Source organism: Stegastes partitus, unplaced genomic scaffold (genome assembly GCF_000690725.1).
Source record: "Stegastes partitus isolate 25-593 unplaced genomic scaffold, Stegastes_partitus-1.0.2 Scaffold72, whole genome shotgun sequence".
Taxonomy (NCBI): domain Eukaryota; kingdom Metazoa; phylum Chordata; class Actinopteri; family Pomacentridae; genus Stegastes; species Stegastes partitus.
In genome coordinates, this window is record NW_007577803.1 from 624,293 (window position 1) to 651,612 (window position 27,320).

At 44.4% G+C, this 27,320-nt stretch overlaps 1 protein-coding gene across 2 annotated transcripts in view; it reads right to left on the reverse strand.

Moving 5' to 3' along the window:
* Window positions 1-27,320, reverse strand: part of LOC103353460 (PQ-loop repeat-containing protein 1) — a 56,092-nt gene that overhangs the window by 22,365 nt on the left and 6,407 nt on the right. For both annotated transcript variants that reach the window (XM_008276451.1, XM_008276452.1), the window contains exon 4: window positions 1,555-1,771. In XM_008276451.1, the coding sequence (XP_008274673.1) occupies window positions 1,555-1,771 (217 nt within the window). The remainder of the gene's footprint in view (window positions 1-1,554; window positions 1,772-27,320) is intronic.

The following is a 27,320-nucleotide window of genomic DNA, read 5'->3' on the forward strand; positions in this document are numbered from 1 at the left end:
CTTCACTTTTACATTTCCATCGCCGACAACTTAACATTCAAATAATAAACTTTGGTTTAAGAGTAAATACTAACACGTTGACATGCAAACTATGATTAACATAGTAAACACACTTGCTAAACATCACTGTGAGCGCGCCTGCATTTAGTTCAAAGCGTTGCTGTGCTCAAGTCTCACCAATTCATGTTTGTGGCTTAAGAACGTTAGTCTTGTTCAAGCGATGCCAAACATCCCCAAACATACTCGTGTTTGTGAGAGTAAACCTAAGTAAGCCTTTGAGATACGGATGGGCATTTTTAAAAACCATTTTCTGACATTGAATGAACCAAATGATTATGAATGATCATTAATTGAATGAACAGTGGAAGCACACAAACATGGCCACTGTGCATTTGTGAGAGAAAGATTTGTGAATCCAGACACGGAAAACAAACTCAATCCCGGGGAGAGTTGGTACTTCCAGCCGACGTCACTGCAAGTTCCTAATTGTATCCCTGCCTCTTCTCATCGCATTCCCTCAGTGTTCATGCAAACTTATGTCTGAAGTATATCCTTCCTGAACACCTACTGACAATAAAAGATCTTCTCTTAGGAAGAAAAGTGAAATATTAGCTCGTCTCTGCTGGATTTGTTTCTTAAAGATGAGCGGCCAGCAGAGCGTGTAAATATGTATGCACAGCCACCACACACACGGCGACAGACACGCAGCATGCATAGGTTTTGCACTGCTAACAGACAAGAGACATAATGAGAAAATAATGATCATAATTAGCGAGAGGTTCTGTGCCATTAGGGGCGTAATTGATCTCACAGTCCTCTACCTGAGAGCCTAATCAGTATACACACTGACCTTTTATACACTCTGACATAATCTGAACAGAAAAAAAAAGAAGAAAACATTCATAATGCCAGCTAAGGGTTTTGTTTGCCTCACTCCATCACCCTCTAGTCCCACTCTTGATTCAGGGTGACCTTGAATTTAAAGTGGCTGCAGTCTAATCCCTGCAACGTAGCATTTATTAACTCTGTCAATAAGACTTCTTGGGAGGGATTTGTTGAGTCTTTGGATGGACTTTACGGGGCAGATAAATTGTAATTTTAACAGTGTTATCGCCACCTTTTTCTAGCTAATTTTCTTCCATTAGGGCAGTTTAAACATTAAGTCTGAAAGGAAGGCCTGAATGCAAAGTCAATCCGTCTCAATCGAAGTTAAATTGGGGTGTCACTGATGCCTGTTTGATTTACTAATGTCAACAAAAAAAGATTGATAACTGTTATGTAACTGTGCGCGGCTCATCCTTTGCATTAATCCACTCTTTGACATGGTGTTTTCTTTTTCATGTAGACTCTAATGACTATAAATGACCTTATTAGCATATTTTATTCATGAGAATATAAATTACTCGACTTCCTTGGGCATTAAGGTTAATGAGAGTACTTTTCATGTGGTGTTAGCGAACAATTGTGAAGCCCTGGGAGCCTTTACGGCAGTTTGGGGTGCGCCGGTGCGAGTCGCCAGCTTTCTGCCCCGTTTGACCTTGGAGCGTGACGTACCTCATGCCTTTGGTGGAGCGGTTCTCGAAGTTTTGCAGCAGCTGTGGGACGCCCAGCATGGCCTCGAACATCACGGCCAGGGATCCCAGGGTCTCCACGAACACGGCGGAGTCGAGCAGGAGCAGGGTGACCACCGCGCACAGCACCGTGAAGCCGAAGCAGAAGAGCAGGTAGTCCTCGAACGCGCTCCACTTCCAGAAGTAGTGGAAGTTCAAGTCTGGAGGAGGGAGAGGAAAGAAAGCAGTAACGTTTAATCTGTGCTTGTCATCAGTGTTGTTTAAAGCCAAGATTGGGAACAAGTGTGGGAGAATTTAAAGGACAGAAGGAGCCTGACAAGATGATCAAACAGAGCAGAGCAACAGCGAAGGGTTGCGTGTGCAGCGCTGAAGGGTGAGAATAAGCCCACAATATGGAAACAGAAGAGCATTAAGCAGAAACTGAAAGCAGTGGGGGCGGCACAGGAGGAACAGAAAGGCAGGAAACAGTGCAGGAATCTAAGTGTTTCATTACAGAATGCACAGAAATTCTGCAAAGACAGCACTTCCAAATCAATACTGTGCACATGCGTAAGTGAACGGAACAAAGATAAATGAGATATTCGAAAGCTTTTACATTTCTATTAGGCTGGAATAACCTGGCCTTTGGCGAGGGGAGGCCATACATTTTAGTTTATTACCTTTGGTTTAAAGCTATCTTTTCACTGACACGACCCTATTTATCATGTTTGGCTTTACAAGTCAATGGAAAGACCAAAGCTTTCATTTGTTGGCTGAAACATATGAGTAAAAAGAATTAAACCGGTATGTAAATATGTCCGATGGCTGTGCTGCCGGCCTCAGCGATGGTGAGCTCCCAGCATGGAGGATGGTTCAGGGGCAACCAAAGGAAACTTCTGAGAGGAAACATTAAGGCGGCTCCATCTGAATTCCCATCACCATCAGCCATCTCCTCAATAAGCCATAATGTGAAATGATCGACAGCCTCTCATTGCTTATGTATGACCATTGAGCTGTGGAAAAACAGCTGACATCAGCTAAAGGGGATTGATGGCTAAATAAGAGCACATTAGTTAATGTGGTGACTCAGGCATGACTTCTCATGCTGCAAAGCACCTTCCTCTGTGCTGCCGTTACTGTTCACGTATGCAAGTGTGTGTGTAGGTGTGTGTGTAGGTGTGTGTGTGTGTGTGTTTGAATCTCTCCGATGAAGATATGTCGAATGCAGTACAACCAGGTGAAATGTAGTTCATCTGTTTGTGTTTTTTTTTGTTGATTGATGGTTTAGTCCGTCACAAACTACGGCGTTCCTGCCAACTGGTGTTCCAGGTGAATACCAGGTAATAACAGTTTTGATTCTACCTGAGAACTTGTCTTGCCTCATTTTCCTCGTGCGTCTCTTTCTTGTCTCCACTGTGCACTGGGGATGTTAACAGCGTTGAATTTCCTTGTCCATTTATAAGAAATTTCAATTCAGTCAACTCGTCTAAAAATAAGAAAGAAGACTGCTTGTGCTCCAATCTGAATGTGATCATTTGTGGCCCTGGCACCATGAGCTGTGGCTCAGTATGTTGCACCAACAAGTTGAGTGGGATCCAATCGTAGCTGTCATGAGCTGCGTTATCTTTCCAGACTGTTAGAAGCGAGATCCCAGCGTTTGCAGGTAAACAACGCCATATTGGTTCGCCGTGTTTGGCTAACGTTAGCGTTTACATGCTCGTGTTAAATGTGGTTAAGCATTGCCAGATCAAAACACTGCTGCACTGCACTGGTTTTACAAGACGTCACTTTGCTGATGGGGGGACAGGAAAGCTAGAGTCCTGGATAGTGGCAGGTGGCTGCATAAAGGCCAAACCCATGTAAGGGTTCGTTATCCACCTGAAGGAATCATGGATCACATGCAGCTCAACACTTGTGACAACGTGGACTGTAGACACCTCATGCTTTCCACAGAAGGAGCCCAGAGGCACTGATAAGTTCTAAAGTCTCCAGAAATCCTGTGCTACGTCCATGGTGCTACCACCCAGCCTGCAAGTAGCTACTACATCCTACTGAAACTGCCCCATGTGTTTTCTGTGCCCACCATGAGGGGCAATGTGTCTGCATGGGCCTGTTGCAGTATGAACAGGGCTGCATGCTTGGTCTGCTTTCAGGTTTGTGCACATGTGTGAGGAAAGCTCAAATTGGCTCCAACATATTTAATGCAACAGTTAGGTGTTGCATATTAATCAAATTAATCATTTAATTATTAATTAGTTCATCTGACTAGTATTTTGAGTGGCAACTAGCGAGGTTAGCAATGTTTAATAGTTTAGCACATATCCATATTGTGAACAGAATGAACCAAAAGATCATCTTTAGAAAAACAAAAAAGTCAGAAAATAGTGGGGAAAAAAACCCTCCAGTGATCAACGACACATGAGCCACACTGAACAAGTCACTTCACCGTGTGCAGCAGGTATGAGAAATATGCTGATACGAAACCATTATGGCTCAAGTCAGCTTATATTAATTTCACATGATGCATGTACATACATGTATGTGCTCACACACACACACACACACACACACACACACACACACACACACGTCAACAGGCTGCAGCGCCTCCCTTCCACTCCAGCGCCCTGATCCTGCTGCTGCATCGTGGGACGGACAGAGTGAGACGTCTAGCAGCGAGTGCAGCGTGGCATGTTTGTGGCAAACAGCGAACGTGATTAATGGCTTTATTACGGAGAACCACAAAAGACACATCGCCCACAACTGACAACAGACACGAGAGCCGGGAGAGAAGACACACACACACACACACCACAACACACAACACACACATACTTCTCAGCTCTCTCACACACACATATGACATGACAAATATCGCCTCTCTGGGCAGACTTGTGCCTGTTGTCACAAACTACGACATGGACGCTGGAGACAGACAGGCTGGCACACTAGAGCAGCGATCCACAGATCCCTCCACACTCCTCTTTACTTCACAACAACATCCGACCTGAGTCGCTGTGGCCACTGGCAGCTGGCAGAATGAGTCTGGAGAGCCAGGGGAGGCTGCCCTTTATCAGGATAATAAAAGCCCTTTCATTTCCGTCTGAATGAGGGCAAGATGGTGAAGTATAAACATGCTGACAGCAGCAGCAGCAGTGAGAGTAGTGGCATTTCAAAACTGCTATCAACTTTTCAGTGTATAAAACCTCCTTCTGAGCCTCTCGCGGTTTCAGACTTCTGCAGTTCGGCTTAACCTCCCCTCCCTCTCTCCTGCTTATCGGCGTGCACACACACACTCAGACACTCCTCTCTTGCCCTCTTACCAAGCAATCCAATCTATTCTCAAACATAAAACAACACACCAACTTCCCCTCCTCTTATCCCCACACTCACTCTCTATCCCATTTCATCTCTCACTTATACAGCCTTCCATGTTTACCTGCATAATCAAATCGCCCGGAAGAGTATAATGAAGAGAGGAAGCCATGCATCATTCATGGAGTCATCTCCTTTATTTGTTCACCTCTCCTATAATACATCATCCCCAGCTTCCTTTTTCCTGTCAACGTCTGAATCCGCTTTTTCCACACGACTCCGAGAACGGCCTCGATTCGCCTCCGTGGCTCCCGTCCTGTCCCTCCCGGACGAGGCAGGTGGCCTGGCCTTTTCCGAACAGCGTCCTCCTGTCGGCGGCGTGTCGAGGCCAGAGCGGCACTTCAAAGACCCCGGAGACTCCTGAGTGCCAGGAGGAGCCGAGGCACTCTTTCTTCACTCGTGCTCTTTGTCTACACAAAGCCCATTCAAGATCAAATGATTCAATTACTAAAACGGCAGAGGAAGCCGCTCCGAGGACGTCGATACCTGTGTATGAAGTTACTCTGGGAAGATGTGAAGGCGTTCAGGCGGGATAAAGCCAGCCGGTTTGTGTGTGTGTGTGTGGAGTTTTGACAGCCTCAGCATGTGCAGCGTTGTCTAGACTTTGTATTGGTGCTATTGGACCTCAACGGCGGGCCTCATGCGAGCTGCACCGAGGAGGGAGGAGATGATTAGAAATGGAGGGAGGCGTGAAGAGATGGAGAGGGCGAGTGAGTCAGAGGGAGAGTGGCCTTGAGTCAGTGGAGGAGATGTACAGCAAGGAGAGTGCAGCGTATGGAAGCGAGAGGAGAGGCTCTGGGATGGAGACGAGGATCGACACTGACAGCTAGAACCCTCTGATATATGCTGACTCAGCGCTGTCAGTCCGCGAGAAGAACAACTCGGCTCCGCGCAGTCGGCTCCGCGTGTTCTAAGACGTGTTTGACATCTCTTGTACGGCTGTCAGTTCGGTGCTCGGCCTAATCTGAGCAGAGGTGTGGCTTCCTGTGGGGCACGCAGAGCGTAATGGACTTTTAAGATTATCGCAGTTGGTAAAACTTCTAGTCCTTTCAAAGCTCCAAAGATTGAAGCCACCAACTCACTTAGCACGGCCCAATTGGATACAGAAACATCGTAGAATCTACGAACTGCGTTTCAGTCCGTAGAGCGCCGACATGCCAGAAGAAAACCTCTAATACCTCCCTGACAAGCTTTAATAGGACAGCAGACGCTCAGCAATCATCTGGACAGACAGAAAATCACTGAACCGTCCTGAACTCTCCCTCCATCAGACTGAAAACCACAAAACAGGAGAGGAGGAGGGGCGCTTGTTTCTGCAGCAGAAACACAACTTGGTTCACCGGCTGAAAACGAGTGGATGAAGACGGACAGGAAGAGGGTCCACCACGTCGCCACGCTCCCCTCCTCCTCTGCTGGCTCCCTGAATAATGCAGCAGCTCCTCAAATAATGTCCACTCATTAGGATGCAGTGGAATTTAAATTTAACTTTGGGGGGTGAAAAAGAAGAAACTTTCCGTCTCTGGTGAAACGCATGTTTAATTTATTGAGACAAATATTATTAATGCTAACTGAGCACAACAGCGCTGATTACAAATCTAAAAAAAAAAATACACGGTTTATTAGAATATATCTGCTCACGCTGATCGGTCAAAACAAACCAACGAAAACCAAACAAACACTGATGACAAGAACCAACGGTGGAGCTCAGAATGACCGAGAACATTTCACATCCACCACACCTACACATCATCTGCTCCATTTCACTCTCTTTCCCTGATACTCTTCAGATTCTTCCCAGCGGAGGAGAATTTGGAGACGCGATGTTACACGATGTCAGACCCGATGAACCCCGACGCCGTCTGGAGAGCAGAACCGGCCATGCGTTACACGGGTTATTTGTGGTACCTGCTATTTTTGTAAAACTTTCAAGGCAGGTTCTTGAGAGCTTCTTTCTCGCTATCGATCCGACTCAACAGCTACTATAAATCAGACAAAAAGGAAGCGTCCGACCTACAAGGATGGAGTCTTAATTGGTCTTGTCAGCTCCCGAGAAAAGCCCCAAGTAAACGCTCTCTTGTTTCAGATGGCACAAAAAAAAGTCTTTAACGAAGTAATTAATTACTCTTCCACTGGCAAGGAAACAACAACAAAAGAACGTGCAGGACGGTGATAAACAATAGAAGGATGCACGTGTTGACTCAGGAGAACACCTCCATGCATACGTCTGGTTTCGAGCATTTTACAGAGAAATTAAAAATTCACATCCATACTTGACGAGACACAGACGATGATTTCTCAATGTCCGGTCCAATTAATGCAACTTTTTTAATTTCCAGTAGTTTCCCCAGGGGCCGAGCGGAGCATATTGTAATAGCGCATTGTGTTTTTGAGTTTTCCATTTGTTTCCGCTGCGTTATCTTTTTCAGCTTACGTGTCTAATCCAGTTTTGGATTTGTTGCTTCAGTGCCCGTTTTGTCGCAAGTACATCCTCTGATTTAATCCTTTGTGTGCAGCACATTAACAAAATAAATTAAGTTGTGACAGAGGGCCGCGGTCGCTCTCTAATTCCAGAGAGCGCCGCCGCAGCCTCTCTCGTCTCCGTTCGGTCACATCTGCCAAAACAAAAAGAAAAGCCTGCCTGCATCGTTTTATGTACGTCTGCTCACGAGGACAACTGGCGCGCTCATTTGCATACTATTTTGTGCATCATAGAAGTCATTGGAGCAGAAACATCCAAGCGATGCACTCAGAAGTCAGTAGTTTACAGGGGCGTGCGCGATGGCGAGCCTTTTACAAAAAGAGGTTTTCCAGTCACAAAGAAGGCGCCATAAGCCGCAAGGTTGCAAAGTAAGATAGACAGAACAGCAGGCTTAGCGGGGCGATTGGGTTTAATGAAGTCAGAACTTCACAGAAACAGACTGCACCTCGTTCAGCACTCAGACACAAACAAAGCCATAAAAAATAACAGCGTTTCTTTATTACAAAAGCCACCTTTCAACGGCGTTATCTCTTTATAATTTAATAACAGTGTGTCAACAGCCTGAGACAACACATACTGATATCCAGTTTATCTCCACAGCGATCCATGCTGCCGTCAAAACAAACGAAGCCCTTCAGAGGCTCGAATCATTGATTTGAACTTCAAAAATGACGACTATGAAAACAGGATTATCATCACATGTCACAATATGAACACACACTTAAATAATCTGATGCTTTATTTACATGTTTGCTGCACATTTACAGTAACTAATAAGTATTTCCATGAGAGAATATTGTGGTAATTATTTCCTTAATCAATTAATTGTTCGGTCTGTTGAATCCAGCTTCCTAAAGCCGAAGAACCTGTTTTGTTCCGACAACAGTCACGTATATATGTAAATTAATTTCCGTGTGTGTCGAGCGAGGCTGAACTCTAATTAAATGAGTTGATTTCCATTGTGTTGCTGCGGCAGCCTCATTGTGTTCTCTTGCTTTACATTCAGACTCAAATAATACGGTGAAGACCTGTTTAAAAAACCGTCTGAGAAACATTGAATTTATTGATTTAATATATTCTGTTTTTTCACAGTCGACATCCTGAGAACTGATTGACTGACGACTGTTTCAGCTCCACTGAATATTCAGAAAGTCTCACTAATATGATCAACTGTCATTATTTTGTGTCTTATTTATTCTCTGCTTGCTCTTGTTTACAGCATTTTTCACAGCTAATAAAAAACACAAAAAAAAGCAGGACAGAGAAAGTCAGATTTGGTTTTAAAGAGGCAAAGAGAAGGTCTTTTATTCATGGTCTGCAGCTAATAATCCTTTGTCAAGAACACTTTTTCCTCTGAGTTTTTTCTGCTGCAGTAGCACTTCTGACAGTGGGCAGCTCTGACCTTGCGAGTGAACCGTGACTGTATTTTTCCATCAGTGATTGCTGCCTGGCGGAGTGAATGTGTGGGTTCTTTTCCCGCCTCTTGACCGAGACGAGGCTTAACTAATGAGCTCTATTGGCATCGACAGCTCATAACAAGAATTCTTTGACGGCTTGACCTCGGTTATGTACTAATGGATTTTCTCATTTGTGCTCATTTCATAAAAGAATCATTTTAGGACACAAAAGCCTCTCCGGCTCAGAGCTGGAGGACGCGCTCCTTCCCTGACGGCGACCGAACAACCTTCACACTGAACATATCAAAGGAGCCACTCGAGTGTGAGACTCCTGTTAATGGATACAGACGGACAGAAAACGCGCCGGTGAAAACATTTAACTTGGGTAGATTGATGGCCCGGACCTGTTTGAGAGCATCCTGACAGAACGCAGTACATCACTCCGTACAGTCGGTGCGTGACATCCGCGCAACTAAAAGCGTTTGTCTCAGCCTCAGGTACATTGACAATTCCAGTCTACCGTCAACCTCCTACATCCTCCGCCGCCATCCAATCTACCTTTTTGCATTTATTCTCGCTCGAGCGCCTCCGTCCACTTTCGGCCCTAAAAGTCAGCGGCTGGCGCCTGGAGCTCTGCGATAAACAAGAATGAGTCAGTCGGCTTCGGGATGCTACAGCTGCACAAAAAAAAGAAAACTCAGTCCAGCTGTCTGCATGTATGTATGTATGTAAATGCGTTTACGTATTTTGCTTCTGTGGTTGAATTGTTGGCGTTTCTTCTCGTGGGCTCAAACAAAACTGAGCTATGACTAAAAAGGAGTTGATTTCCATTGTGTTTGTATGACAACTTAATTCTCCTGCTAATCAGGTTTATGTCTGTCCACACTCACGCTGCAAAGCCTTTAAAGTGTCTAAAGCTGATTCTGATGAAGCACAACGTTGTGTACGTGACAGCAGACAATGTTTTAAATCTGCAAAAAGAAGTTTCAAATGCGTCGCACACGCCTTCAACTCAGCAGCAAAAAGATCAACGCGATCACAAATGTTTTACGATGGGCACCGACAATTAGTGCCACCGAGTCCAACTGGATGTGAAATACGGACCCGGTCTCCCCTTCTGTCCCGGAGTTACGGCAATAAATAAGAGAAGTGTTTTTGCAGAACATTATGATCACAGTTGAACTTGGATTAAAAAAAAAAAACGCCTTTAGTTTGTCACATTATACATTTGTGTGAACTTTTGTAATCATGAACACGTGAACTCTTGAGGTCACAGCGACCTTCTACCCACCAAACTCCAATCACCTTCAGTCCAGGTGGACGTTTGTGTAGAGAAACTCCCTCCAGGCCTTCCTGATATATCGCATTCAAAGGAACGAGACGAGCGTGAAGTGAGCGACCTTGACCCGCCACGACCAAAATCTAATCACTTCCTCATTTCCGACAGCCGTGCCAAACTTGGAGGAACTCCCCCGTGGACTTGGTGACACATCCCATTACTGGAGAGGTGACGGACGTAAATCCCTGAAACGTAAAGCCTCCAGCCACGGCTGTCACCGGCGCAGAGTCATGAAAACGAGACCCAAGAACCAGTCAGAAACAGACGAGAGGATAATTACAGCCGATCCAAAACGCAGACCCAAACAGACAACAGAGAGACGCTGACAGGGGGATGATGCATCGCCGGCTGACGAGCCAAACAGCGGCGCTACGTGTCATTTTCGTCGTGCACTTCATAATTCACACTTGTCATCCCGCCTCAAAAGCACATTTTTCTTCTCTGATTATTAAACTGCGTCACCTCTGCTGATGTAGAGTCAAACATTAGAAGGAAAACAGACACGGACGTATTGACAAAAAAGCGTCAGGAGATGTGGCGACCCAGTGGGACTCTACTGAATGTGATGAGGAACCAGTCACTGGGAGTTTTCTCTGCCGATCGCAGCACCTCCGTCCTTCTACCCCATCGTCTTCTCCTGCATCTACTGTACGTTCCATTGAGCGGAGAAAACCAGAGATAAAAAGCGCTTCACTGGCATCGCCCTTCATTTGTCCTGATAGCAGCTGTATAAGCCTCTGTGTCTCGCCTTGGACGCCGGGTAAACTTCTGAATGTCTCAGAACTTCACGCAGGTTTTCCTTCAGGTGGTTTGGCCTTAAGAAACTTCAGCGTGCTCCCTTTGAAGTTCATCGCTTGTTTAGGACTCGCTGTCTGCAGTAAAATGAAGGTCTGAGAGAGAGTGCAGCTCCTCTGTTTCATGTTTTCCTACAGCACGATGAGGGAACACGTATGTTTAGTTATTGATGGTGTGAGTTGATGAGCTGCTCGTCCCAAACATGGGATATTTTCATCACTCTGCTCCCGACCGTTTCCCCAAACCATCCTCTTTTTAATGATCATTGTACTTATCAACAGACTGATCTGATTGACTAGTTTCACCAGGAGATGAATGACGGCTGAAGCAACATCAGGAGGAAACCAAACATCTCTGGCCTCAGTTTTAATTTTTCAGCCAGCTCGTGTTGTCAGACTACAATGAGTTTGGGTTGTGAGTTTGATAGCAGAACATCGGAGCTGACAGCGAGCGAGGGAGTCCAGGAAAGTCGACTCTGCTGATGCAAAGGTAGCTGCTTACAATGCATGCGCACGAGAACAATGACGTGTTGTCTACCGTCCTCGTTCTACTCCTGCATGTCGGCTCAGAAATAAAACACTAACTATGAGACTGCAGTGCTGCTGTTCAGCTTTAAACCTGTTTGATGTTCACATCTATACCAGTGCTGAACTCTTTCCTGCAGTCCTAAACTCATCACTCTGTGCTGAGGAGTTTTCCCAGTCCTGGTAGAATGTATTTCTATATTGTGAATCTGTCTTTCAGCATTTCTCATCAAGTGAGTCACAATAAACAAGTGCAAAGAGCGATAATCAAGCTTGTTCTGCACAACCCGGCTGCCAGAAAAGATCGATGACGATGATGTAGCTCGTTCTTCAAGTAGTTCTTCCACCCACTGCCGTGTACTACCTGACTCACTGCCATCATTCAATCAAGTTTTTATATCATCCTACATATCTTTTATTCTTTTTTTTTGTTCCTTATCACATTCGGCCAACTTAAACCCACAAACTTCATCGTAACTGACTAAACTAACGGTCGCTGGTTAAACCCCTAAAAACTCATCTCTCTGCATCTAAACTACATATCCAGAAGCTTCTACCATCTTCCTCCAGAATGTATTAAGATCAACAGAGTTCCTGCTTCTCTTTCCTTCAACACTTCTCTACTCACTGTAGCTCGAGCACACCAGCTCACCTGTGAAGCTACACAACAGCAGGTTGTGATACTGGAAGAATTCAGTCATACATGTTATGACCAGAAACTGATTCTAAGAAAAGACTAATCATGTGGAAAGTCCCACCCTGCAAGTTGACAGGACCGGTTCTGTGGGTTTGTTGCATATACAAACCCCAGATGTCTGAATCTGGGGTTTTAAGGGCGTCATCAGTACTGTTCTGGGCATGGTGGTTACTTCTTATGTCTTCTAATATAGAAAAATACCATGTGGACATTAATGCTAACAAGGTAAAAGAAAAAAACACAGATTTTCACAGCAGGGGGTATTAGTTTATAAGGACGTTTGTGTACGTGAGAGCAAGGGTGTAACATTTGCGGACACGTTTCTTCACAAAAAGAAAAGAAAAAAGCTGCTAATCTTAAAGCCCTGCTGATGAAAGTCAGAAAGCACAAGTAGAACAAATTTATCAGTGTCAGCAGCTGTATTGGGGCAAATTATTTCAAAAGTTTGTTTTATTTCAGATCATGTCGGACACCTTCCTTCAGATTAAGGCTGTAATTAAGTCACCTGATGGACGTAAACACATCTGGACAGCTCAAGAATCTGGTTCTTACGTGAAAAGAAAAACAAAACAGACACAAAAAAATCCCTAAAAAACCAAATGAATGCAACCAAATGTGTGGAATGGCTCGGACCAGCCGCCTCCATTAGGCCCATTGTTAGAGAAACGCTCCGGAGTACATTCTGCAGCTCGGCTGATTACGGCAGATATAAATGGGTTCCGAAAGGCTGGATTGTTGAGAAGGGCCGGTGTGGCGGAGCGTGGCGCGTGTCTGATGGATGATAACTGGACAGAGTGCTGAAGCCCAAGTGCTGAGCTGCAGTGACCTTGACGCCGAGGATGAAGGAGCGGAGTGGATGGAAGCGAGGAGGTGAAGCTCCAGCGCTCGGCCGAACACATGCTGCGAGAGCACGGCGGAGACGGGGGAGATCAAATTAACTACACTTTGGCTCTCTGGTCCTTTCTTGACTCATTCTGCCTTCCTCCTGTGCTCTCGCAGACACACAAACCCTCAGCGGTGGATGTAGGTGAGCACAAAGACATATGCTGTAAATTACAGTTAAAATACTGGCAGTGTAATTTACTTCAGCAGATAATTACTGTATAATTTATGACAGTAAAATATGAGGTTTACTGTTTAATACTGGAACTAAACCTTCCTATAACACTTTATAATTATATAATGTTGCTACAGTAATCATCAATAACTGTAGTTTGCTGTGAACATGTTATATTTTTAAAATGTGTAAAAACTGCTGTACATTGCAGACATATACCATAAATAATAATAATAATAATAATAATAACAACTCATTTTATTTCTATAGCGCTTTCAAGAACTCAAAGACGCTTCACAGGATAAAAGCAACAAACAATAAGCAACTAATACAAAAGCAGACAACATAGAAATACAGCAGTCAGATAAAAACAACACTAAATATCAGGACAAAGGCCGAGGTGGGAAAAGCAGAGCGGAGCAGGTGGGTTTTTAATTTAGATTTGAATATTACTGGGTCTGTGATGTCACCAATATGATGTGGGAGAGAGTTCCAGAGGGTGGGGGCGGTGACAGAAAAGGCCCTATCCCTCCAGGTTCAAGGGGGATAGGGCTGGTCTTTAACCTTTACGATCCAGATTTGACACCCGCCAACCCTTTTATGGATCGGGGACATATATGCATGAAAAAACATCATTTTAGAAACAAAGAAAAACTAATTTACCAAAAAACAAAGTTTTAAAAATGGCCTATCTCGGGCGCCGCTATAGCTCACCTGGTTGAGCTGGCGTCCCATGTACAGGGGCTATAGTCCCGACGTGGGTTTGAGTCCCGCTCATGACCCATTGCTGCAGGTCCTTCCCCCATTCTTCTCCCCCCACTTCCTGTCTCTCTCTCTGTCCTATCTAATAAAGCCAAAAAAGGCCAAAAAATATCTTAGCTTTTGTGTGAATCTTTTAGTTTGCAGCCTCAGTTTTTCCAGTAACTTCCTGTCATCAGTCATGTTTGTTATTTACTCCAATAAAGCACCAAATGTTTTTGAAAGTATTTTGGAAAAACTGAACAGAATTTGGTTCATATAGGGATCTATGACAGTTTTTCATTTCACACACAGTCAAAGTTGAGCTTCTCTGTGTGTGAAGGTGGTCTGCTCTGATAGTAATCAGCTGTTGACCACATGGAAGGGGCGGGAGGTCCCGATAAGGACACAGCAGCACCGTAGTGGCCCAGACTGCTCATTAGGGCTTACCGGGGCAGACGCATCATCAATGGGAGGATTTCGTCCTCTAGAGATAAGCAGGTGTAAATCAAAGATACTGTGACCAGGAAACAAAGTCGAGGAGAGCAGCGGGAGGATGAAGAGCTGCACGATGACACTGTGTACGTCAGAAGCTCCTCCGATTGAGCAACACAACCTTCATAGAGGAGCTGATGCGTCCAGTTCTGGTGTAAATATGTACATTAACATTATGAACTGAGTAGAGCCTGCGATGGATGTCCGATAGCTTTAATGTAGTTTACTGGTAGCACTATAAGACTTCCCAGAGCTCGTACAAATACCATTATGCAATAACATCATTACATAATGTAATAATGTCAACACAACATCACAACATTATGTAAGAACGTCCACAAATAAACATGGAACAAGCATGCGGCGGCTCGCATGTTTGCAAACTTAGAAAGGTGCTGCAGTGTGGCTGATGTCCTACATTTCCTGCTCAGTCACGGCGCTACGAACGAGGTCGAGTATGAAGACGTGGCGTGAGCAGCGCGTTAGCAGAAGAGCAGCAGCTCCGTACATTAAAGCCCAACGCGCTGTGGTTCTGTGTGTTAAACAGGAAAACGAGCTTAGAGCATAAAAATACTTAGTGGGTCACATCTATGGGAGGACAGTGTGAGTGTGTGGACAGCTGTGTGTAGCGCTGGATCTGTTCTGGCACACTCACGTGAGAAGGACGACTTAAGCCGTGCGTACAATGAGTTGAGCATTTACCGCTGACTAAAAACTTTATTTAAAACCGCTAGTTAACAAACAAAGCGAGTAGAGGAGGTGGGAGACGGGAGGATGACGGCTGAGCTCTCATCCCTGCTGGAGAACACGTCCCCACCATGTAGGACACTGTGTCAGCAGCTCCTTCAGTAACAAGCTGCTGAACCCACAGTGTGTGAACCAGCACAGCTCCCAGCAGACCACACGGAGGAAAACCGTCACATTGCACCCTGGTGCAGCAACAATGCACTAAAACCTGTGCATTATGCAGACTGTGGACATTTTAAAGACTCTATAGTATCCGTTTGTTCTACTTACTGCAGAATCTGTGCAACATGATGAACTCCTACAAGACTCAGGAACAGCTGAGCAACAGTCCACACCTGTGCATATCTGCACGATGTTAAATGTACCTAACTTACCTTATGGGTGTTTATATTGCTTTCATTTTTATTGTCCTAGTTTATTTCTTGGCTGCAAGGTGGCTCGGTGGTTAGCACTGGCGCCTCGCAGCTAGAAGGTCGCCGGCTCGCGTCCTGGTGAGGACATCCAGAGTCTCCATGTTCTCCCTGTGCAGCGTGGGTTCTCTCCGGGTTCTCCAGCTTCCTCCCACAGTCCACAAACATGTTAGTGATTCTAAATTGTCCATCCCCCCATGACCCTAGTGAGGATTAAGGTGTAGAGATGATGGATGGATGGTTTATTTCTTTATTCCTCACGTTTCACCTTATTTTAAGTACTGAGTTGTCATTTTTTTTTTCCTGATTACTGCACACAGAGAGCTAATTTGGCCAATAAAGATGATTCTGACATCAATAAAACACGTGCAATATCAGTATGTCGTACTCACAGAAGAATATCAATAGAACATGTGCAATATCAGCATTTTAAACATCAGTATTTCCTAGTCATGGAAGGACCTGTACCCTAGCAGTGTTTTTCTACTCATGTTTAGAGGAATCTGTACAATATCTAAAACACTACTTGTGTAGCCTCTATTTGGTTTATTTTTTAACTGACGTTCCCGATGTTTTACACACTTTATCCCTTAACGCTGCAAACGTACCCGCTGTGGAATCAATACAGGGTTATCTCATCTCATCTGTTTTTCTCCCTGCACATTCGGAGATGTCAGGAAATACCCAGAACCCAGCTGACAGTGTGGTCTTCTGTCATCCATCAACGCTAAAAGAAAAGCAATTTTAAGAAACTGCACAAAATTACCAATCTGATGTACGTTGCACGCGGCCGCCGCCGACTTCACGTCACGACAGCTTCATTTTCTGCTTGAGCAATGCATTAAAACATCTGAGGATCTGCTGTAATGACTGAAACTGGTGAATGAGACTCAGATAAATGAAAGTATTTGTGGAAGACACACGGGACATCTGGATCCACTGTGGCAGACTCACACACACACAACCACACACACATGGACTGTACACAACCACAAACACTTCTTCATCCTCCTCAGGGTGCAATTACCACATCACCCCATCCACAGTAATTAGCATAGCAGCAACTCATTAAAAGTCATTATTTAGACAGAGCGTCCGCTGACCTTCCTCACCACACGATCGGCTACATTCCTTTATTGTCCAAACACGCAATTTAACCAGAGTGTTTATACCTCTGGCTTTCTATCTCGCTAGGACTGCGGTCTGTGGAAAACTGTCTGTGGCACTGAATAAGCAAAAAATAAGTAAACGGTAAAAACAGCAGAATTTGAAGCATCTAAACACTCTGAAGCATGCAGCAGTCAATCAGAGTGATGATAAGGTACAACCAGCTTCTTCTCGTGTCAGTGAGCATTGTTTTTAGCATCCTTAGACGGGAGAACAGATACGGAGAGACGCGAATGTGTGCTGCCAAAGCAATATGCTAATTAGCTGCTGGGTTTATTATGAGGTACATTCTCAACAGTAGTCTACATTTCTGCTTCTAATAATGGAACCACCTCCAGAAGTCTTGTGATCTCAGATAATGCAGCAGTTTTTAATGCATTCTGGGCATGACTTGACTATCAAAGCATTACAACTTTCCACCAAAAAATATATATATATTACAGAAAGGACTGAACAGGATCAGCCTTTGAATGATGCTGCACAAAGTCCCTAACAGACCTAAACAACAGGCACGACTCGACGCATCCAGAAAACCCCTAAAAGCTGCTTCAGAATCGGAGGGCTTGTTGCTGCAGCCTGATGTACAGTGTGAGCAGCAGAGCTGTTACTGTGAGTTGCATCAGTGTCCACTTGCTTGCTTCAACAGTTTAGAGAGGAGAGAAATAAAGAAAGACGTATGGGGGGTAGAGGGGAGGGAACGGGGCTATTAAATTGAGAAGGAGCTGTGCGAGCAAATAAATTAAGTTTAAAAATGTCAAACAGACGAAGGGAGGATGGAGAGGACGGATAAACGGTTGGCGACGGAGGAAGCTGAGGCTCGGTGTTACAGCTTTTATTGCAGCGGGACACGTGAAGGTAAGTAAAGGAAAACAATGTTATCTATTTCCAACTTTAAAAAAAATCTTCAGATAATCAATCATGTGAAAGTACCTGATTATAGAGCATAAAACAAAACGACAGCACGGCCTGCAAACCGTTATCGACTTCGTTTCCAACATGAAAACACCAGCAGGTACAAAACTCAATATCAGTTTAAGTGTGTGCTGTGATCACAATATTTTTTTACCCCAGATCCAAACAAAGCCTTTAAACACTAAAGTCACACAACGGGACAAACTAACGGGCGACAACTCCCCCACTGTGCGAGACAAAAGGAGTCTGGTGGCTTTAAGAGGCAGCAATAACATTAACGGGAACGTTTCCTGTCTGACGGCAGCGAAAATATTCCAGGGCATGCACTTAAACTGATATTGATTTTTTTTCCAGTTCTCAAAACTGGTGGCATGCCAAACCCTCATCTACTGAAGCAGATCCAAGGACTGAGGATGAGCACCTCGTTCAGAACATCCAGGCCGACCCGGAGGCCGATGGTTCTGGCCTTCTCTGAAATGCTCGTCAGATGCACGTTTTTGTTGTGCTTATTGTCAGAGTCTTTTTTCAAACTGCTTTCTTGATATGTGTGGTTGCTTTGCAGTTGAGGTTAGGCAAGAAAACCAACTTCTCCTGCATGATTTTACATGACTGAAGGAAAGCCAACAGGACTGTCCTCTCTCTGACCAGACCTGTGACTCGCTAGTGTGACCTGAACCCTTTACTAAAGATTAGTAATGAGGGGGTACAGGAGTCTGGTTTCCTCTCAGAACCCCTGAATTACAATATATTAATAGGTTATTATTGGGGATGCACGACATATTGGCAACCACATCAGTATCGGCCGATATTAGTGTTTCTTCCGATATATCGGATATAACAAATTTAGCCGATGATTGTCTAACATCAGCTCCTTCGTCTCTACATTTGCTGCTATGTTACAGATGTTTTTACTTAAATGGTCCTGGACTTAAATATGTTAAAATATGTTTTGTTTTTGTAATAAAGAAGACTATGTGGTCTCATTGGGCTTCTTTTGAATAGTTTCTTACATTCTCACAGTGCTTACTTATGCTCATTTTTCAGTGTGAACAGAAGTTAAATATTGTCATCGGTAATATCTGTTATCGGCGATATCAGAAATCTTGATATCGGCATCGGCCAGAAATTCTAATATCATGCATCACTAGTCATTATGGAATTTTATAGCATAAAACTGCCGCGTTAAGCCCGAACACGCCGGCTCAACCTCCACATGTAATGAAAAACGACGGGATAATGAGTTTACAACAGCTTCTAACTTTGTTTTGCGGCGTCGACTCGGGCTGTATTATGTATTACAAAAGCTGCCATCTCAGTTTCTTGCTCCGACTGTTATTCAGGTAATTAGCTGAGCTGCTGTGGATCGCCCTGCTTCGGGGGAACTATCTGATCTGCAAAACAGTGGAAGCACCAGCCGAGAAAACGCTACCAAAGCCAACTAGACAGGGCGTCAACAAGCAACAAAGCAATCTGCATCGTGTGGTTGTCTGACTCAGCGATGCTGCAGCCTGTGTAGCCGGCGTTGTCGTGGTCTCAGCATATAGGTGTGTGTGTTTGGGGTTGAGGGCAGTCCTGCAGGCACTGATGTTCTCAGGAAGCACAGTGTGACATGATGGGGACGAGTCAAAGGAGCCCGAGCCAGTCTGCTGTCTCGTGGATGGCAGAGCGCCCAGGGCACAGCATCATCGTTCCAATTAGGACGGTACGAAGGCAGGCTCCCTGCTACACCGTCTGCTTTACACACAGCTGCAAGTTCCTCCACAAAGCCGATCGCTCCTGAACTGTTGTACAGCTACAGTCGGAAAACTTTCTCAGAGCTGTAACTTTAGCTGTAACTCCAACTGGTAAGTGACTCATGAGCTTTAGGACACATATTTTCAGTGGCGAGTGATCCACTGAACTAAGTACAGGAAATGACAGTCAAGTTGTTAACTGGATCTACCTATAAGTCAGGCAGTCTGTAGATCCATCCATCATCTATACACCGCTATCGGGGGGCTGGAGTCTATCTCTAGTCTATCTGACTCAGGGTGAAGGCAGGTTCACCTGGACAGGTAACCAGTCTATCACAGGGCTACACTTAGAGACAGACAACCAAGCACACTCACATTCACACCTACAGACAATTTAGAATCACCAATTAACCTCAACATGTTTCTGGACTGTGGGGGGAAGCCGGAGAACCCGGAGAGAACCCACGCTGCACGGGGAGAACATGGAGACTCCTCCTGGGTGTCCTCACCGGGATGCGAACCGGCGACCTTCTAGCTGTGAGGTGATGGTGCTAACCACCAACCCACTGTGCAGCCCTGTAGACAGGATACTAGACAAAAAGTTTTGTGTTAATGAGCGAGCCGGAGGGTTTTCAAAGTTTGACGCTATCGTATTCCCTCTGATCAGAGCACAACACGCTGAGCAGCGAAGCCTTGAGAGAGCGAAGGAGGAACAGTCGATGCATTTCTGTTCAAGTCGATGAGAAAATAATGAGCTTAAAGCTCACAGCGATCGGGGTTTCTCATGCCGCCTCCTTGACACGGTGGAGTCAAGGACTGGTGTGTGTTAACCCTCCAAGAACTGCGTGAGTCACTGGACAGTTTTGCTCGTCTTTTACACTGCAGCACATAATTACTGTGTCCATAATCAGCAGAGAGGTATTTAATGTATTTATGTCTTCGTGTTCATTTGTCTTTGTGGTTTGAACAGAAAAGCTGAAAAATGTGAAACTAACAAACGCTCAGGGGGACGGGAGGAGGAGGAAAAACCATCAAAACAGAATTAATTTTCCAGAAGTATGAGAAAATAAAAATAATAAAGCAATGATGAAAACAGGCAGATACTGACGAGGAAACCAGCTGAATTACTGCTGAGCTTCCTCCACAGGGACAACACACTTTAGTGCTTTTGTATTTATTTGTACTTCGGTCTGCGGTTTTAATAATCCATCCAGCCACACCGCAGCAGAAACAAAACGGCCATCAGACAAGCAGAAGAGGACGAAGCTGCTGACGAGGCAGGTCAGACGATGTTAATGCGGCGATACGAAAGTGGTTCGGTTGTTTTAAAGCCGCACGACTAAATTTACACAAATTCTTATTACCCCGAGCGAGGGCAGAGCAGGACAGGAAACTAATCTCCTCGATCGCCCCAGAAGGTGCCATCCCAGCGAGCTCACACTGCGTATAAAATTACAGCCGCTGTTGGGATCACATGCGGCGTCCGGCGGGCTAATTACACCGTCATTAGCAGCCGAACTCGACCCAAACAGCAATCAATCACCTTCTCAATTGTGGTTTCTTCCCCTGATAACAAAAAAAACTATTAAAAGGAGCGTAGCATGTTGAATCTTGATCATCCTGCAGAACATCGTGAGGATGATGTGACGGGTCGGTTCAGTTCTTCTGAACTTCAGTCTGAGATCTTTAGTCGATTTGCAGGACAGCTCTGGTAATCAATACACTTTAAGTTATTAAGTGGAAATGCCAAATATCTACTGGTTTCAGAAATTAACGCTGATTTTATTTATTTATTCATTTTTTAATTAAATCCTTGCAGCTTCTGGTTTCTTTAGATTTAATCATCGTAACCACACTTCAAGTCAACAGCTGAATTATTTACGTTCACAGGGAGAATTGTTGGCGTGTTTATTGTGGCGTCGACACTTTTGACGTTCTAAACAGACAGCTCTGCCGCAGAAAAGGCTGAGGCTGCTCTTTCATCGAGCGGACGAGCCGTCGGAGGATATTGACTTCATGTTCAGTCAGCAGGCGTCTGGTCAGGCTGAGATATGGAGGTCTTTATCGACATAACTGATACGCGCACGCACACACAGGCACACACAACCTGGTACCGAAACACTAAAACAGATGTGCAACATGCCTCGAGACTCACACAACACACAACACACACACACACACAAACACAGTTTATGGACATAACAGATGGGTACACACAACACCCTGTCTTACACACACACACACACACCTGTCGGGTTACGCGGTGGAGACGGTCGGTGATGGATGGTGTCTGTTTGTCAGGTCTTTTCTCTCTCGCTGATCTAACGAGGCGACACACTGTCCTGACTGACACGACCGGTTCAACGGGGTCAAAGACAAGTTCATGAATCACTAACCCACATCCATAAATAACCGCGAGGTATCGGGCCAGACCCGCAGAGAGGCACCGGCAAAATTTGCTCAGTAACAAAATTTTTCATTAGAGAGCCGAGAGCGACTTTCTGTTCTGTCTGATGTGACCTTTTTCTGGATCCGGTGGGTCAATTAGGATTCACGCTTCTTTATTAAATCTCACAGTGATGTGTTTTGGGCTTAAAGCTGACGGATCAGGAGGCTGGTGAACGAGCTTTGACGTTAGATTTCACCCATTTAATTAGGGATGCACGATATATCGGCGACCACATCGGTATCGGCCGATATTAGTGTTTCTTCTGATAGATCGGTATCGGTCCGATGATCAAATTTAGCCGATGATTATCTGACATCAGCGCCTTCGTCTCTATATTTGATATCGCTGCTGTTTCACAGATGTTTTTCCTTAAATGGACTTGAACGTTAAATATGTCAAAATATGTTTTACTTTTGTAATAAAGAAGACTATGTGGTCTAATTTGGGATTCTTTTGGATAGTTTAAACATTCTCACAGTGCTTACTTAAACTCATTTTTCAATGTGAACAAGAATGTAATATCGACATCGGTAATATCAGTAATATCGGTTATTGGCGATATTAGAAATCTTGATATCGGTATCGGCCAGAATTTTGAATATCGTGCATTACTACATTTAATTTCAAGCGAAGAGCAAAAGACACCACGCAGGTCTGTCCCATACATGAAACTCTTTAAAGTCCTCCTGGTGTTTCTCATACTGGTGACCTTTCAGCAGAGCTACTTTTCAACTTCTGCTCACAAGCGTTTTAATCTCTGCTTAGGCTGAACGTGGCCGGGGCACAAGTCGCCCCATCATATCATGGGGAGCAAAGCTACGAGCAAAGTAAAGACGCTGCCAGTTACGTACAATCAGTGCATGAGATGAGGTCTAACAAGGAACCTGTGGTACCTGTGCAAGTGTACAGGAGGCGTGTAAGAGCTGCAAAAATCAATTTGCTGACACCGCTGAAATAGTTTTTATTTTTCTTTGTCAAAACTATGATGGTAAAAAGTCCATCTTGAGGTGTGTTCTTGTGCTTAAGTGAAAGCTGTAATGTAATATAATTATGTTATAATGCAATGGTTCTCAAACTGGGGGTCGGGACACCCAGGGGGGTCGCCAGGTCATTGTAAAAAAAGATAAAAATAAAGCTTCAAATAAATGTGTGTGTTAGGGTTGTCAAAATTAAAAGTGGACGCTTCTTCCCACTCCTTTGTCGAACTTGTTAATATTATGATTCAATTATGCGACATTATTCCTTTTTTAATGCTCTGTTTAAAATTTTTTTCTTTTGTTATTATATTTTTTTTCCCTTTCATTTGTTCAAAATAAATTAATTTCAATCATTAATTCAAAAGAAAATTAATGTGATAACGTAAAGAGATTAATTTGTGGAATTAACACGTTGATTTTTAACGCATGAACAACAAAGTTATTACTCGTGATATATTAAAAATTAAAACTGGGGGTCACGAACACAAACTTATGTTATCTTGGGGGTCGTGGCTCAAAAAGTTTGAGAACCGCTGCTCTAATGTATGATATAAAAGCTAAAATGACAAGTTTAGGGTTAAAACAAAAAAAACCAGCCTTACCTCAAGCTTTATTTTTTTTTATAACAAGCATTTTCCTTTTACCTGCTGAGTGCAGGTGTTAGTCTGAACAATGTCAGTTAGTCAAGACAGTGTGACAGTGATCCACCGTGCTTTATACCACGACCCTGAAACTAATTAAACCATCATTTACCTTTAACTTTATGATTTACACAACTCAGGCCTTCAAGGTTTCTGTATTATATTTACTGTACTGACGTATTACATGCTGCACAACTAACAAGTAATGAGAACAACAAACACACCCCTCGGTCGCCTTCACCATCAGACAAAAGGAAAAGCGTCTCCTTGTTTTAAAAGCTACCAAACAGCCAACGCTCCCGTCACTATTCTATCACATGCAGGTGCAACAAAAACTCAGAGAAACAGCTTAATCTCATCCAAAAGCTAATTACAAAACTTATCTACGGTGGGAAAACGCTAAGAAAAATTGCCTCTCCTCTTCTGTGAAAACTTCAGAAGTAAAAAAAAAAATTATCTCAGCAAACACTCCCTCTGAGGCGTGTCGTTTTATTTCCATTTTTTTTCTCCCCAAATATCCTCCAGAAGTAATCCAATATGCTCGACTGCTAATAAAGCACCTCTCACCTACCTGACTTCATTTGACTTGCTAATTAAACTTTGCTGTTATCAGGGGTTTAATTAAAAACACTTCACGTCGAAAGCAAGCAGAACACTTTCCGCGCGTTGTAGGGGATGTAAATGAAGTTTGGGTTGCACGCTGCCATCTGTGTGTGTGTGTGTGTGTGTGTGTGTGTGTGTGTGTGAATGATTGTGTTCTTTGAGGGCTTCAGGCTGAGGAGCAGAGTCCTCACACAGCGTACAGCTCAGTGATGAGGCTGTGATGGTAGATCGGGGCAGGGCTCCAGACCGGTCCTCCCCATCGCGCCCTGCTCATCATGTGTGATGTCGTTCCTACTGAAGCCACTGAGGTTTAAGTGGAGCAAAGCAATGACAGAACAGAACACACAGGAACCTCCACGGTCCAGGTTTCATTTGTCAGTTGAGAAAATTAAGAAAGTAAGTACAGTCTGTAGTTACAGCACAAGTTCTGGACATGAGGGATCGACCAGTATGGGTTTCTTTAGGGCAGATACCAGTTGTGATTATTAGTAATCCAACAAGGACAACAATCAATATTTGGAACCGTCCATCCATCCTCACCAGGGTCATGGGGGGCGGAGTTTATCCCAGCTGACTCAGGATGAAGGCAGGTTCACCTGGACAGGTAACCAGTCTATCACAGGGCTACACTTAGAGACAGACAACCAAGCACACTCACATTCACACCTACGGACAATTTACAATCACCAATTAACCTCAGCATGTTTCTGGACTGTGGGAGGAAGCCGGAGAACCCGGAGAGAACCCACGCTGCACGGGGAGAACATGGAGACTCCACGCAGAAAGATCCCGGGACGCGAACTGGCGACCTTCTAGCTGTGAGGCGACGATGCTAACCACTGAACCACCTTGCAGCCCAATTTTCAAACATTTCTAGGAATTTCTTTCTTTTGCAGATGTGTCAACAAATCTGTGACACCATTTGAAAGTCCAAAAGAATTTTACATTCAAGTGTTTAAGACTCAGCATTCCAACATGTTAGAGACAAAAGTCAAAGATCCTCTCACATATTCATTTTTATCGACAAATACACCAAAGGAATGTCGACATCTTCACCTCCAAGAGGCAGCAGACTGACTCAGGCTCACAACTTTTCTTTTTTCCGTCTCTGTGTGTACTTAGCCCACAAAGCAGCCTTAAGAGTAAACGGTTAAAGATTGATATGTGTGCACAGCCTACGTGATGGGAAAGTAAAGAAGTCAAATATTCAGCTTTTCCCTCACAGTCGACTCGTCCTTGAGCCCACAGCGGCAGTTATGTGTCTATTGATCCGACGCTGATTCATTTAAAGGTAGATTTCAGATCAAATAAGTTGCTCCTCAGTGAGTTTTCAGCTCGGCGTTAGAGGAACTGTACATATGTCTCTAGAAAACAGCGCTATGTGCCCACTTGTTGTCGCCTGGGAAGACAAAAGAAGAGCGAAAGTTCACTGTGCGACGTTACACCTGATGAATTAGCCACCGAGCGAGCCCACGGTCTTTAAACAATTCTTATCACGCTTTCAACGTCTGCTCTGCCTCACCTCTCTTGAAGAGGTTATCGAGAACAAATTGAAGTTGCGCTCGCCGCTTGAGTGCCAGCGGTTTTAAGGATGACCACGGGGTCAACGCCGGCTATCAGCAGTCCCATCTCTTCGTCTATTTATGGTCCGCAAGCTCTCACCGGCTCCCACAAACAGGATGTTAAATAGCGATTGAGGCTCTTTTCGAGGTGACTCACAGAGTGGGGCTTGTAGGCGTGAGTGTGGGCTGCTAAAGAGCGGAAAAAAATTAAGAGAATATTCACTTCGTGCATAGGTTGCAAATAAAAAACAACACTAGAGCTGAAGCCAAACGTGTTAGAAGAGTCGGCTGGTGCTTTACTCACATCGACCAGTAGAGGACGCTGTTGCTTCACCTTTAAATGAACTCAGGGCTGATCAAATTCACTAAATACCTGAATCCTGCTAATTGCTCACGATTAATCCAATAGAAATGCTGCTTTTACTTTGTTTTCACAGATCTGGAATTCGTTTTTTTCCCATTTGTTCAAAGTTACTCCCCACTTTGGCTGCACCGAGCCCGACACTTAGCCTCAGGTCACATTTGCCTTTCAGTGTATTCTCTCCCCTCACCCCCCCACCGGGCTCCCAGTCCCTGTATCATGAGGGCAGGACTGTTAATGTGGTACCCTGGGGCGGTCACTGGAAGTCACTGCAAAGTCATAACTCTGAGTCAGCTCCGGCTATACATCATCACACAGACTGAGCTGGGGCACACAGGCTTCAATTTCATGTCTGGAAGCCACCAAACTTATAATTTAATGCGGTTAATTGTCCGTAAGGTACAATTAGAGATCCGACGCCTCATGTTTGATGCGTTTATTAACTATTAAACGAACGCGGAACATATTTTGACCATCAGCTACATGGACATTAACAGACTTTCACCTCTAATGGGGATGATGTGAGGAGAACCTTGTAATGGGCACGGCAACAATGCTGACGCAGATCAGAAACACCTCGCTGACCTTTCATTCTGATGCTACTGCATCATCAATGCATTAGGGCTGCAGACAGAGCTTCGGAGAGCCAAAACACAGACACACAAAAATATATTTAGTCCACCTCGTCCAGAACCGTCAGCGCTGAAGAAGGTGATGTGACCTAAAACATTCAGTCCGGGTTTATTTGTGCCGATTCGCTTTCAGCTTCACCCTCAATAAAGAGCCAGAGCTTGAAAACAAAACAAAGAAAAAGTCTGCATTTTCAATGTATTCAGTTCAAATAATGCTTGTCCTGTGGGTAGTTTGTTTAACAGCGTCCTAGAAAAAGGACACAAAAGAGGGAATCATACCATCGAAAGTATGCATGTTTAAAAGTGATTTCACATTGAGCCCACATCTAACAAAGCTAAAACCGTGCTAACATAAATATGTGTGGACCAGAAGCGCTCTAGGTGGTCTGAGACGAGCTCCAGCTGGACTTATTGTGTGCATGTGGCAGTGTTAGATTACTGGCATTCTATCACTGTAAAGAAAACAAGAGAAACAAAAAGCTGAGCTGAAGTATGAGCATAAAACACCAACACAATGATGCTACACAATACCGGAGCTCCTCGTCTACCTCCTCGACTACCGCACTCGATTCAGTCGGGCCGGCGTGGCACCAACTTTCCCAGGTTACATCAAAAAGAGAGCCAGCATTGTTTCCTGGCAACAATGGCTAGCAACACCCACACCTGGTTAAAGAGGCATT